Here is a 16,091-nt window from a genome sequence, read left to right as displayed (position 1 = left end):
AATCTAAAACTTTTCTAAAAATCAAGTTTATTATTATCTTAAAAATAAACAATTAATTTTATTTTTCCTGTGAAGAAAATCAACTTCTACTAGGTCTGATAAGAATATCAAAAGAAAATACATTACTTTAGAAATACTTACATAAGAAGAATGTAAAACACATTAATTCTAACAAATATTAATTATTAAAAACTGTGTAACTAAAATAGCTTTCCTATGAACATTTTCATGGTGGTTGGAAACTGTGTGTACTCCCTGAAAATCATGTTCTTAAAGCTAATCCATTCCTGTGGGTATGAACCTATTGTGAGTAGGGCCTTTTGAAGAAGTTACTTCATTTAAGGCATAGCCCAGGTTAGGCCTTTATCCTCTTACTGGAGTTCTTTATAAAAGAGATGAATACAGAAAGAGAGAGACAGAGAGAGAGACAGAGACAGAGAGACAGAGAGCCATGGAAGCAAAAGGTGAAAGCAATGAAACCAGGAAAAGAAGGGAGACCAGCAAATGCTGCCATGTGCCTTGTTATGTGACAGAAGAGTCTAGGATTGCTGGAAGCTGGTTTTCAGGAAGAAAGCACAGTTTTGATTTGGACATTTTCACACTTTAAAGCTCTAAGCTTGTAAGCTAATCAGCTCCCCTTGTTAAAGCCAATATGTTCGTGATATTTGCTTTCATGATATATATATATATATCATGATTTCTGAATTCCTGGGTCAAAGAGAATGCATATTTTTGAAATGTTGTAGATAGTGCCAAATGGTATCACAAAGAGGTTTTATCAATGCATATTCTAACCAGCAGAATAATTTGAATTTCGGTTGCCCTTCATCTTCTCCAACACATTGCATTATAAGCTATTTTCACTATAGCATTTTGGTGGGTAGATGGTGGTATGGCATTGTGGTATTAATTTATATTTTTCTGATGACTAATGATCCCCAGCACTTTTCCAACATTTGTTGGTCATTTTGAGATCCTCTTCTGAATAGTTCCTGTTTAAGCCTTTTGCCTAGAATTTTCTTTGTATATTCTGGAAACAATACCTTTAGTGGTTCTTTATATTGTAAATATTTCTCCCCATGTCCAGCTTAAATTTTTATCCTCTTGCTGATAGCTTTTGAAGAAAAAAGTTTCTAAGTTAACAATAACATTTTTCATTATGAATAACCTTATTCATTTCCAGTTTAAGAAATCTTTCATATCCCAAGTTTATGAGATAGTCTTCCATATATTATTCCAAAAGTTTTATTATTTTACATTTAACATTTAGATATTAAATACACTTTGAATTGAGTTTGGATGCAATATGAAATAGGAGTGAAGACTCATTTTTTATATATGAGATATTCAAATTCACCAGCTCCATTTTTCATGAAGATTGGTCTTTCCTCACTGATCTTCACTTCCACTTTTGTCATTGTGCAGAAACAAGTTAACAAAGCAGGACTGAGACTTCTTTGCTTAAAAAGATGTTCTTATAAGGGTGGCCTTTGACTGGAGTCTGGGTATTTGAATTTTGGGAAAGTTTCCACCATTTCCTGAAAGAATAGTTCACTATGCCTGAACTGTTTGTGTAAATAAGATAGCTTATTCTGAACACTTGGTGGGAGTCTGGAATTTTGGTACATTCTATGCAAAGAATGATACATGAGTAACCCCCAATATAAGTCCTGTTTACTGAATCTCTAATGGTTTTCCCTGATTGGCAACATTTCACCTGTGTTCACACAATTTGTTCCTGGGAGAATTAATATTGTGTCCTGTGAGATTCCACAGGAAAAGACTCTTGTAAGCTTGCTTTGGTTTCCTCCAGATGTCAACCCCCCACATGTTTACCCTTTGTTGATTTTGCTCTAAATTTTTCACTGTCATAAATTATAGCCATGCATACAACTATATTCTGAGTCTTGTGAGTCCTCTTAGCAAATCATCAAACCTGATGTCTTGCAGACATCTGACATACCTATAAGTCAAGAGCCTTGGCATATGTGGTTCTATTTCTGGACAATGATCTGTTCCATTTGTTTACTTGTTTATACTGTGCTAAAACCACAGTATCTTAATATTGTAACTGTAGAGGTCTTGATATCTATTTACTCTTTGAGACTTTCTTGGAATTTGGAGTATTTTGCATTTTTATTTAAGTTTTGGATCATCTTTTCAATTTGCCTCCTGGAGAAGTCATGGACCCACTCAGCAGCCATCTCCCAGTCCTTTCCTATACTGCTTCTTTTCCCCTCTTGATTGCATGCATGCAGGTGTTTGATATGTTTCCATTTTGCAAGAGACCACAAACAGGAGGGGAAGATCTAAATTTCATCCATCCCAAGCTGCTTGCCAGAGCACAGAGTTTGCTTGATGAATGTGTTGTGCTCAGTGGCAAGGGCTCTCCAACTGGGGTATATAAAAACTCAATACTTGAGCAGCACAAGTGTTCCTCATCTCCAACCTGAAATAGTGTGTGGGGAACTGCTGACACTTACTCAAGTAAGGGCCATCCACAATGGCATCTCTTCCTCTGCTCTTTTGAATCCTCTGTACTGTCCAGGTAATAAAGCAGTCATTTACTGAATGTCTCTGTTGTGCCTGAGTCCATGTTCCTAGAGTGCACAATGGAGCAACTCACTCCAAAGACACACACACAGACAGTCAAACCATACAGAACACATGCAGTTTAGTTAGGATTGCATTGAATTTATAAGTCAGTTTATAGAAGAGTTCATATTTTTATAAATATTCAGTTTTCTAATCTATGACTATAGTAGTTCTCTCTCTTAGGACTCATTTAACTTCTCAGATTATTTTTTATTGTTTTCTTTTTAAAGGTTCAACCACCTCTATTGTAAGATTTAATTTTATGTATTTTTAAATGATTGTTGATGGTAGCTTTTTATACTTTTATACTTTTTTGTATAGTATACACTTATGCATATAGTTTTGTTATTGCTTTTATGTAGAAATAAAATTGATTTTATATATGTACTGAAATATAATCACCATGTTAACTCATATTAATCTAATAGTTTCTGATTAGATTATGATTAGACTATTTAATAATGAAAATATTTATCATGTAAGCTTGAATACTGACAGTTTTTTCTTTTTTTTCCATTTCATGTTACTTTTCCTTTTCTTATTGTCTTTTGCACTGACTAAGTACTCCATTAAAATGTTGAATAGAGGCAGCAGACTTGGCCCAGTGGTTAGGGCGTCCATCTACCACATGGGAGGTCTGTGGTTCAAATCCCGGGCCTCCTTGACCTGTGTGGAGCTGGCCCATGCACAGTGCTGATGCGCGCAAGGAGTGCCGTGCTATGCAGGGGTGTCCCCCGTGTAGGGGAGCCCATGCGCAAGGAGTGTGCTCCGTATGGGGAGCCACCCAATGCAAAAGAAAGTGCAGCCTGCCCAGGAATGGTGCCTCACACATGGAGAGCTGACACAAGATGACGCAACAAAAAGAAACAGATTTCCTGTGCCACTGACAGCAACAGAAGTGGACAAAGAAGATGTAGCAAATAGACACAGAGAACAGACAACTGGGGTGGGGTGGGGTGGGGTGGGGTGGGGTGGGGGAAGGGGAGAGAATAAATAAATAAATAAATAAATAAATCTTTTAAAAAATGTTGAATAGAAATAGCATTAATGTCATTCTTTTCTCATTCTAATGACAGTCTCAAAATAAAATATTTCAAAAATTTACCATTAAGTTTTGAAGATATTTGTAATAAGATTAACAAAATACATTTTTCATTTCAAGTTTGGAGAGAGTTTTTATTAAGAATGAGTGTTGAAGTTTATCAATTTTTGTTCCTGTCCCTATTGAGGTGTTCCTTTATTTTCTTATTGTATTAAGTTACATTGATCAGTTTTCATACTGTTAAATAAAATTACTATTTCTGGAATGCTTCCAAATTGATTGAGATAAATTATATTTTTCATATATTTCTAGATTTGATTTGCTAATATTTTTTTGGACTTTTGTATCTATGTTCATGAGAGAATTGGGCCTGAATTTTTTTATTTTTTATTCTTGTAAAAGTTATATTAAATTGCATTTTTCTAGAAATTTGTCCATTTGAGATAAAATTTAAAATAGCTGGCACAAATACATTCAAAATATACTCTTTTTATAGACTGCAGACCATTTAATGATGCCTGCTTTTTCATTTTGGATCTGGGTACTTGTTCTCTTCTCTCTCTTTCTCTTTTGGGGAGAAAAATAGCCTCAGTTATTTTTATTTAAATTTATTTAAATGCTATATTACCAGAAAGCCATTATACTAAGCAAGAGGAACTCTTAATATATCAGAAGAATATTATTAGTTTTAAGCTATCTTTAAAGTAAAAATGGAAAGAATAGTCATTAAAAAAGAATAATAGTGATGAGGGGCTTGCATTAAAAATATTTTAAAATAATAGAGAATGTTTGAAAATAAAGGGATTTATAACAAAAATGCATATATATTTATTAAAATTATGTAATATGGGCATTAGGGGCATAAATATTTGATGAAATAATCCGACTAGGTACTTCGGAAACAAAGTTAGTTTATATAAAACTTAGTCTATGATAAACCTGGGTGAAATGAAAAGTGTTATTTAGTAAAGTGTGACCTATTTGGAAGAAAAGAGTAAAAGGAGATCATTCACTAAATGATTTACCAGATGGATTAAAAGACGTAATTGATAGCAAATAAGACTATAAAATGAGAACTAAATATATTTACATTTCTATCTGATTTGTGGATGGAAAAATACCTTTACATGTAAGCATAATTGTGATGGAGTGTTACATAGGATCTATGCTCTGAGTATTCATGACCTTGTATAGACTACTCCTAGATCATTGTAACTACTATTGGCCAATGGATATTAGCAAGTGTGCTACAAGTACACAGGTGGACTGAAGCAGAATCTTAGGAACAACTAAACTTTGAGCCTGTCCAGGTCAGAGGGAAGCTGGTGGCTGACATTTTGACTCCACCCCAGGAATGAGAGGAAGCCGGGCTGACTGAAAATCACAGTGCTTGTAAAGACCGGCTTCTTTCCACCCAGTTTGGATTGCAGGTCTAGCCTAAACCCCAGTCCCACCTCTGGCAGGGAGGAAGCTGGGGGGAACTGCACCACCTCTCTGGGAAGCTGCAAGCCACACCACAGAGGCTGGTGCCCAGCCTACTCTAGGGGTGCAAGCCACCTCAGGAGCTATTTTGTGGCTGGAGTTAGAGGCTCCATTCCCTTAAATGGTGGAGGAAGAAACAATTGTCTACTGACCTCAGCTACTGATTAGTGGGCTTGGCTGGCTAAAGTATAATCCTAGAGACAGCTGGGGTCTAAGCCTGTCCAAGCAGGAAATAATCCGGTAGCCACCATTTTGACTCTTCCCCCCCGGCATGGCATGAGAGGAAGCCTGGCTGACTAAAATCAGGTGAAGGTAGGGACAGGCTTCTTTCCACCAAGATCAGGTTACAGCCCTGGCCTATGCTCCAGCCCTACTGCCAGCAAGGATGAAGCTGGCAGGACCTGCACCAGGCTCTCCAGGCAACTGCAAGTGCTCTCTGCTGGCACAGACCAAGTAGTCAGACATGTGGGGCTGCATCCCCACACCTTAAGACAATAGAAGACGAGCTGGGTATCCTCGGCTGGGTATCCTCGGCCTCTCTGGGCAATGGCAGGAGTTTTCAGCCCACAAAAACAGATTTGTTGAGTGCCTTTGAGCCCATCTCCACCTCTGTGCCCCCACAGGATAGGAGGGCCTGGTGTTCCCTCAACCTCTCAGGGTAACTTCAGGCAGTTTGGCCTGCACAAGCCTGACCTTTGGGCACTGGTGGGTCCACCTCCATCACCAATAGGACAAGAGATGGACTGTGTTTGCCCAACCTTTCTGGGTAGCTGCAGGTGATTGGGCCCACACAGCCTGGATTGGTGGATACTTGTGGACCCACCCTCACCCCCCAATAGGAAAGAAGGGGGCTGGTGTTTCTGCACTTTTTTGGGCAATGACAGACCTTTGGCCTCCATGGACTGGGTTATTGGATATCTATGAATCCACCCCCATCCCCAATAGGATAGGAGGGGTCTGGTGTCTCCATAGCCTCTCCAGACAACAATGAGTATTTCTGGCCAATAGAGACTGAACTGTCGGGTGCCTGTGGATCCAACCCCATGCCTTAAGAGGATAAAAGGGGGCTGGTGCTTCCTCAGTCTCTCTAGGTAATGGCAGGTATTCTCAGCCTAAAGGGACTGAAATGTTGGCTAATACTACACAACCAGCAGGGGAGAAAAGACAAGAAATCCCTAAAGGGAGAAACTACATCCAGAATAACTACATCTAGCAAGACAGATGTGGAAATACCAACAAAATATTATAATCCATATATAAAAAAACAACAACAGGAAAAGATGGCCCAGTTAAAGGAATAAGAGAGGCCTGTAGATGACATAAAGGAGTTGATGTCATCTAATCTTAGATATATCTAATCTTAGATACTGAGCACCCATAGAACCACCCCCACCACACAATAAGATAGGAGGGTGCCGGTGCTTCGTCAGCCTCTCCAGGAAATGGCAGGTATTTTTGGCCTACAAGACTGAACTGTTGATCATTGGTGGTTTCATTCTCCACCCCTAAAGGGCAGAAGAGACAGTACTCCCTCATCCTTTCAGGGCCACTGCAAGTGTATTTGGTTTACAGAGATTAGATTGTTGGGTACTCCAGAGAATCCATTCCCACCCCTGGCAGGGAGAGGGTCTGGTGCTACATCAGTTTACCTGAGCAATTGTGGTCATTTTGGATCCACACAGCATAGATAGCTGACCCAAAGGTAGGGGAGGAAGGGGTGTGAATCTTCATCAGTGTCTTCTGGAGACTACAGACAGTCTTGTTGTGCCCAACTTGGATTATGATAAATGGCTGCATCTCTGTTCCTACTCCTGACAGATGAGAAGGATGGGAGAGACTTCATCAGTTCCTAGGGCAATGAGGACAGCTACAGCCTCCATAGCTTACAGTACCAACTAGATCCTTGACTACTACTACACAACGAGCAAGGGAGAAAAAACAAGAAATCCCTAAACTAAAGGGAGAAACTGCATGAAAATAACTACATCTAGCAAGCCAAATGTGGAAATACCAATAAAACATTATAATCCATACCCAAAAACAGGGTTAGGGTTAGGGTTAGACCAAGTGATTTTTGACAAGCCTGTCAAACTTACAGTTGGGGCAGAACAGTTTATTCAATAAATGGTGTTGGGAAAACTGGATATCCATAGCCAAAGAAAGAAAGAAGACCCTTTTCTCATATCTTATGCAAAAATTAACTCAAAATGCATCTAGACCTAACTATAAAAGGAAGTAAAAAAAAGCTCTTAGAAGAAAATGTAAGGAAATGTCTTCAAGACCTGGTGGTAGGTGGTGAATTCTTAAACCTTACACCAAAAGCATGAGCAATGAGAGAAAACATGTATATATGGGAGCTCCTCAAATTTAAACACTTGTGTGATTCAAAGCACTTCATCAAAAAGGTGAAAATGCAGCCCAGTCAATGCGAGAATATATTTGGAAACCATTTATCCAATAAGGGTCTGGTTTCCATTCTATATAAAGAGATCATACAACTCAACAATAAAAGAGCAAGCAATCCAATTGAAAAATGGGCAAAAGATTTAAATAGACATTCCTCCAAAGAGGAAGTACAAATGGCCAAAAAGCACATGAAAAAATGTTCTATATCACTAGCTGTTAGGGAAATACAAATTAAAACAACAATGAGATATCATCCAACTCTACAAAGAATGGCCATTATTAAAAAAACAGACAACAATAAGTGCTGGAGAGGAAGTGGAGAAATAAGAACACTCCTTCACTGTTGGTGGGAGTGTAAGATGGTGCAACCTCTGTGAAATACAGTTTGGTGGTTCATCAGGAAGCGAAATATAGAACTGCCGTATGATCCAGTAATTCCTCTACTAGGAATATATCCACAAAAACTAAAAACTATGACACGAACAGACATCTGCACACTGATGTTCATAGCGGTGTTATACACAATTGCCAAAAGATGGAAACAACCCAAGTGTCCATCCACCAATGAGTGGATAAATAAAATGTGGTATATATATACAATGGATTACTATGCTGCAATAAGAAGAAATGAAATTGGAACACTTGTGATAACTTGGATGAGTCTTGAAGACATTATACTTAGTGAAGTAAGCAAGACACAAAAGGACAAATATTGCATGGTCTCATTAATATGAACTAAATATAAATAATAAACACATGGAATTAAAACCTAGAGTATAGGTTATTAGGAGGTAAGAGGAGGGTTGAGAAGAACTACTGATACTTAATGTATGTAGAAGTTTTATTTAACTTGACTGTAAAAGTATGAAAATGGATAGAGTTGATGGTAAAGCATAGTGAGTAGCAACTGGCTTATAAATGGGATTGTGGCTGAAAATGGTAGTCTGGAGAAGTAAATGTCAATAGAAAAAAAGCTGAAGAATAATCTAGAGGCTGACTAACACAGTGAATGGAGAGGTGAATGAGGATAGTGGTTAAGGGTAAAAATACAAGAGAGCACTTCTGTGAGTTAGAGTAGATGTACATCACTATTGCAGGGTGATGAGAATATGAAGAAGTAGGAGAAAACTACAATTTGTGTGACCTATAGACTGTGGCTAACAGCAGTACTATAATAATCTTGCTCAGTGCCAAAGCTGTACTGTGTTGATAATGGAGGTGTATGGAAAAAGTGTGGCAAATGTATGCTATGGACCATGATTGGTGATAATGCCTGATGATATTATCTCATAATCTGTAACAAATGTTCCACCGTGGTGTGGTGTTACATGGGATATCTACACATCTGTATGATTGTTCTGTAAGTTCACAAGGTCAATAACAAAAATATAATTTAAAAAAGAATAGTACAGGTTGGGGAAAAAAATATATCAAATGTAAGGTAAGGATTATAGTTGGTTGTAATATTTTAATGATGCTCTTGCATTGTTTGTAACAAATGTTTCACAACAATGCAAAGTGCTGGTGGAAGGGTGATGTATGAGAACCCTGTGTGATGTTATGTATGTCTATTTTGTAAGTTCACAATCTTTACTATACACTTATTGTTTATGCATGTTCATGTATGAATGATATACTTCAATTTAAAAGAATAAAAAATAAAATAAAACAAATAAATGATAACATGTCTCCAAGCTTAAAAGTTTAAATCTTGAATATTTGGATTCTGACACCTATCCTCACTATAATACAGTTCCTAATTTTACTGGATAAGATAATTTAGAAGAGAGAATGTGATTAAGTTTATGCCCTTCTCAATGTGTATATAGAGTTAAGGCAGAGTAGCAATGGTACTAAACATGACTCTCTATTTTATCCAAGAATTCGCTTACATTTGAGCAGAACCTGTTTACCAATAGTTACCCCTTGCCAATGACCTTATCTTCAAAATAAATCATCACATATCCTCAGGAAAAATAACTAGAAATAACCCAGTAACTATGCCACTTACAAGCATTAATATAAAGGATGAGGTTTCTTAATATTAAGACAAAAAAAATGATGGTCATTAATGCTATCATCAAATAATTCTAGTTTTCCTCCCAGGCACAAACTGAACACTGTTCCTTGCCCCACCCCCAATGAAATTTTCAGGGTCCATATGACTGGTTTGTCTTTGAAATATGCAGGCAAGAATTGTGTTAATTGCAAATAGCATCTTTAAGAACTTGCTACTCTTGCCTTCTGACCTGAAGACCAGCAGTGCTCAAGATTGTGGCTTCAATGTACTCTAAGAAATAGAGCGATAATATGAAACTGTCATGGACATGTAGCATGAGTAAGAAAAATAGCATTATGGTATACAGCCACTGTGACTTTTAAGTTATTTATTATTGAAGAATAACAATCTATCTCAGTTGATAAAACAGCTTACCTTAATCATCCATATTCTCATTTCCTCTTATACCAGCATGTATCCTTATTGTAGGAGATTGACTCATGTCCCACAACAGGTGTGTTCAAGTCCCAACCCCCTGTCCCTTGCGTATGGACCCATTGTAAATAAGATCTCTTAAATTAAGGTGGTGGCCCAACTGAATCAGGTTGGGCTTTAATCTCTATTACTGGAGAATTTTATAAGCAGAATGAAATTCAAACAGACAGAGAAGCCAAGGACAGCTGCCAGAGGCTGGAATTCAGTGCAATCTAAAGGAAACACTGCTTTGTGCATTGCCATGTGACAGAAGCCAAGGAACCCTAAAGATTTCTGGTCATCCAGAATACACCAATTCTGCACAGAAGCAAATCTTCCAGCCTTTGAAATTGTGAGCTAATAAATTGTTAAGCTAATCCATTGAATGGCATTGTTTTAGCAGTTAGGAAACTAAACCATTTTTGCAACAGGAAGTATCACCACAAGTCATTAACTCTCAAATCTTTATGGCACAAAAAATAATATTTGCAAGTGAAGTAGAGCCATTAAAGAGAACTCAGCTAGAACCATGCCAGGAAGTATATGGGTTATTGGAACAATGGTAAAGCCAAGGCACCCTTTCCACATCTGTATTTGTGCATATGGTCAGTTTTAGGAATAGGCAAGAGAGGACCTATATTTCCTCCACACAGCAGGGTTATGGAAAATATAGTTCTAAAAAGCCTTTCCTAATTAAGAAAGTTTTGTCACAAAACAAGGAAATCCATAACTGCATTGAAGAGGTAGTAGTATCAACAAGACTGGATGAATAGGACAAATAAACAAAATATCCATTTCTTAAAAAAAAGAATTAACATACATTCTTGTTTAAGAAATTACTTAACATTTCATTTTAACCAAAAATTTAGAATAGATAAAGGAGAAATCTAAAGATTACAATAGGATCTTGTGGGAAAAAATTGTAGGACTTTAAATAAAAGTTGTAAAAAGGAAGGAAGGAGGGAAGGAGGGAAGGAGGGAAGGAGGGAAGGAGGGAAGGAGGAAGTTATAATCCCATGAATTAGGTATCAGTATAATTTGCGTGCCTCATTCATAGAAGTGTCCTTGGGTCTTACCTCTCTACATAATCCAGTAGCCTGGAGCAGTGATTTGAAGCAGGAGCATCATGGCCTCCTACTGCATAAAGAAAACCATCACATGTGGCCACTCCAACACCCCCTCTCCTCTTACACATTGGAGCGCACACATTCCACTTGTTTGTGTGAGGATCATAATATTCCATTGAACTCAAACAGGAACTTCCATCACGACCTCCAACTGAATATAATCTAAAAAACACAATTGGAAAAACATGATTTAATATTAGAGTCTTGATGACAAAAATGTAGAAAAGGAAATCTTTTAAAAATAAACATGAACCACAATATGAACCTTACATGTTTTGGAAAAACATCACTTCACATGGAGATTTTTTCAAAAGATGTCTTTGATGGCTTGAAGTTGGATGGATCCCAGAAAATCATGTTATTAAAGTTAATCCATTCCAGTGGTTGTAAACCTTTTATAAGTGGGAACTTTTGATTAGGCTACTTCATTTGGGGGTGGCTCAGGGTGAGTCTTAATTCTCTTACAAGACTTTTTTATAAATGGGATGAATACAGAGAAAGAGAGAAAGCCCCAGAAGTAGGAAGCTGAAGGCACAGAAGCCTGGAGGAGAAGGGAGAGCCCAACACATCCATCATGTGCTATGCCATGCGACAGAGGAATCTAGGATCACAGAGAGCCAGTCTCTTGGGATAAAGTATGGTCTGATGATTTAAACATCATGCCTTAATTTGGACATTTTCACAGCCTCAGAACTGTAAGCTTGTAAGTTAATAAATCCCCATTGTAAAAGCGAATTCATTTCTGGTATATTGCTTCCAGCACCCTAGCAGACTAAAACAGTGTCATATAAATGATTACATATGCCTTGAATACCTATTATTACAATACACAGTATACTAGAAGAAATTAAAACACCTGCTATATTCTAATCCCTATTGTTTATAGAAGGTTAGAAGATGTAAACTGTTTAGTTTAAAAATAATTAAATCATATTAACAGTACTTTTAATTAACATTGAGTGGCTGCTTATATCATAGAATGTGTTATATTTATCTCCAATTTTTCATGTAAGTGACCATAATAACAGGGAAAATTATCTTGATTGCTGATCAAAAATTAATTTGCCAGTGTATAAATCTTGCCTACTCCAAGTAAACGGAACAATCTAAACAAGTGTGACAACAACACCAGTTTCCCTAATCATTGCCTGTTCTGTAGCTAATATTTGTAGATAGACAAGAATTTATAGGATCAAAAAGTACAATTTTATTCTGACCAACTGAAAAATGCTGAAATGAACTTGATACATTCATTTTACTGTAGTTATATTATGAATGAGAGTATAAGTAGTATTTAAATGACTAGAAATATGATCTGTATTTCTAATAAAATATTTCTTGTGTGATTATTCAGCATCATGAAAATTTGATCATGTAAGCTACAGCATTGAAAGTCACTTATTGCATTTATTTATTCACTAATTCATTCAAAAATATTTTTAATAGCCTAGTATGTTCCACCCTCTATCCTAACTTTCGTGTATGTATCAGTGGACAAAACAAAAAGAAGAAAAAATCCTTACCTTCAATTCTAATTGGTAAAGGTAGATAACCTTCAAAATAAATATATATATTACTTGGTTTAGAAGGTACTAAGTGCGAGAGACATAGAGTCAAAATGTGGAGCCAGAGGTACAACTACTGCAAGTAGGGGCAGTCGTTACTGTTTTAAATACATGCTAGGGAAGGTCTCACCAAAAAAAGTGATGTTTGAGCAAAAACGTAAAAAAGGTTGTGAGGACATGTGGACTTAAGGATATCTGAGGGAAAAGCATTCTGGGTAGACTGAAGAGTAATTGAAATGTTCCAGGAGCAGCAAGGAAGCCAGAGTGACCAGAGAAGAATGACTGTGGAATTGAAGGGAAAGTGGTAGATGAGGGAGAGATGATGGTGTAGGAGAAGAGGGGTGGTAGATCACTTGGTACCACTTCACTGGTTGAGAAAGGAAGCCAGAAGAGCCTTATGAGAATTTTTTGAGTTAAGGAGTAATATTTTGATGAGACTAGAAGTTATGGCATTTTTTCCTTTACTAGTGGACATGATATTTAATACATTAGTAAATAAACTTAATTCCATACTTTACATTTTCTATCTAAATGCTTAGGAGGACATAATAATGTTATTAATATAACATATTATAATAATAATTTAACATATAAATCCATGCATATTTTAGATTTACAAATTCGTGCTCTAACATCCTTTAATTACTCTTAAGATTTATTTTTTAACTGGAATTCCAATCATGGAGACATGTTTAAAAAAGAAAAAAAAAGGCTGTTTATGATTCTCATTATACCTGTCATGATAAAATGTTTCTGACTGCACAAGTGTGCCTTAAATGTTCTTTGCTTGATTGCTTACAAGTGTCTGTGGGCTCTCAATTTCAAAAAAAAAGTGTTGAGATTAACCAATAGGAACATTTGAAAGGGCAAGAATTAGACAATTTAGCTTGCAATAGCTCCCGGAAGTGCAACATTTTATTCTATCAGAAACTTGTATCATCTTACTTCATGAAATCTCAATTTTTATTGCTATGTTCATTTAAATAGAAGACCTAACTCAAAAGAAGTATATTATAATCTTGAGATCTTATTATTAAAATTAACTCAAATATTTTCACAGGGATTTCATTTGCTAGGCAACTACATGCAATGCACCTAACTCAGTCCCTGGTACATAGTTAGTATATATTAAAAATAAGCACACCTTGCACATTTTTTAGGTGTTATTTTAAAGGAATTATTGATTTCAAAGTGCTCTATTCATTCATACACATTATACTGAACAATTATAATGAATTATAATTTAGTTTTCATAAGACCAGCATTTCTGACAATAAAAATATTTAAACATATTCATATCTTACTAATTTTCTTTTTCTAAAATTATTAAAGAAGGGTAATATATTCAAAATATACTATATAAAAAGGAATGGCAATGAATTAGCATGTTATAGATTGAACCAAATTTACCCAAGGGAAAAATCTACTTAGTACGTAAGAGAACTGAGTGAGTTAATGAATATTCCACATTTTAACCCCATCAGAATATTAGAAAGAACATATTATGATTATTAAACATGCCACTTATATTACAGAAGTTAAATGTTGAACCTATAAGCACAGTCTTTTATTTGGAAATAAAATGTTTCCTCCAATTTCACAGGTTACAATATCATTGTCTTCTTTGATAAAATTTCATCTATTAAAAATTATTATTCATTCAGTCTCTCCTCCTCTGTATAAGCCCTTCCATGATAAAATCCAGTAATACAATCATCTATATACACAAGAAATGTATGTAATGCCTGGATAAAAATGAGATACTATTTGACAGTTTCTTATGCAAAATACATGCTTGCTCTATCACAGCTGTTATTTTAAAAATTATTTTCTAAAACCTAAGCTAGCTTATTAGTGTTTTCTTTTATGTAGCCTATGTTATGAGCCTTTTCATGTCCTTCATTATGATATGCTCTACAGATTACCAAGATATATTATCATAATTTTAATAATAAATTTTTGATTAATACTAGAACAAAATTTAAAGGACAAAATATAATGTATTTTTCCTCATAAAAGAGCTCTGAAAAAAAACCCCAGAAAATTGGAATTTGTATAAAAGACATAATAATATCCATTTGGCTCACTTCATAGATCCATTATTAAAATAAATAGATAGATAATATTTCAATGCTTGAAAAGATTCTTAAAATTATGATGTGCTATATTATATATATATATATATCAACATTATCTACATTTCATTATTTGGAAACATAAATTAAGTGATAAAGAATTAGAATGTAACAATGATAATAATACTTTATTATTGTCAATGTAACAAATAACATTAGGATAGTAATAGCATACTTTAAGTACTTCGAATAAATACTACAATGTACAAACATTCTTGAATAATTATAAAGGTTATCTTCTTAAATCCTTCCTCACAAATTATTTAGTCATATTTTAAACTAAGTCACTCTTTGTTTTACTACATTGACAAATTAGATGTCAAGTTGAAGAGCCAAGAAGTTGATGCTGGGAGTAAATGCATTGACAACATAGGAAATGACAGCTGACAATTTCACAGTAAGTAAGGCGACCTGACATTTTAACTTAGAGTTGAAAGATGAGTAGAAATATGTAAGATGAAGAAGTGGGTGGGGGGGGGGGGATTACACACAGAGAAAGCACCATGTGTAAAGACAAGGGTCATGAAAGATCATAGCTTGTGAAAAATAAAAGTGGCAGGAATGTCACATTGATGGAAGAGGTGGAATGAAGGTGGGGAAAAAAGAGATGCAGCTGCAATAAGGGAAAGATTAGACTGTGAGTGAGGATATGTCATGCTTTGGAGTTGGGATTTCATTCTGAGGCAGTAAGAAAAATAACTGAAAGATAACGTTTCTAGGAATCATAGGAGACCATCCTTCACAGTCCAGTTTGCAATGGATAACGTCAGTAAAACCTTATATGTCAAGTATTGACAGATGATTCTGAAGTACTGGGGCTTAACTGAACTTTTCTAGAACTCTGCTGAAAATGGTAAAAATTTGCCAATATCACCAACAACCTGAGTCTTCCGTACTATTTTCCATAACTTACGTGTTTACTCTCCAGGTAGACGAGTTTCACTTAATGTTTTGCCCACCACCAGGTTTCCAGGTTTTGGTGTCATGAAGTCTTCTTGCCAGGTTAAGTTAGTGCCACATATTTTAGATCCTAATACATACAATATTGCAATTCCAGGAACCAAATTCTATATTATTAGAATTTGTGTGCAAGTGTCTGTGACTGACTTTGCAGGTGTGGAGACCGAGGCTGCTTCCCACTTACAGTGTCTCTAAAATATGACTATTTGTTAAGAATTGTGAAGAGTTTGAAATTTTACCCTATTTTGAAGCTAACAAATTGGACTGCCACAGTTTCAAAGATGCTGGCAGAAGACACAAAATTCC

General features: G+C 35.9%; 1 protein-coding gene across 1 annotated transcript in view; it reads right to left on the bottom strand.

Annotated features, from left to right (window-relative positions):
• The window catches only part of KLHL1 (kelch like family member 1), a 476,203-nt gene that overhangs the window by 19,202 nt on the left and 440,910 nt on the right, over window positions 1-16,091 (bottom strand). The window contains exon 9 of the mRNA XM_004463148.3: window positions 11,075-11,287. Within this exon, the coding sequence (XP_004463205.2) occupies window positions 11,075-11,287 (213 nt within the window). The remainder of the gene's footprint in view (window positions 1-11,074; window positions 11,288-16,091) is intronic.

Source organism: Dasypus novemcinctus, chromosome 15 (genome assembly GCF_030445035.2).
Source record: "Dasypus novemcinctus isolate mDasNov1 chromosome 15, mDasNov1.1.hap2, whole genome shotgun sequence".
In the NCBI taxonomy this organism is placed as follows: domain Eukaryota; kingdom Metazoa; phylum Chordata; class Mammalia; order Cingulata; family Dasypodidae; genus Dasypus; species Dasypus novemcinctus.
Note: the sequence above shows the minus strand (reverse complement) of the source record. Positions and strands in the feature narration are given on the sequence as shown.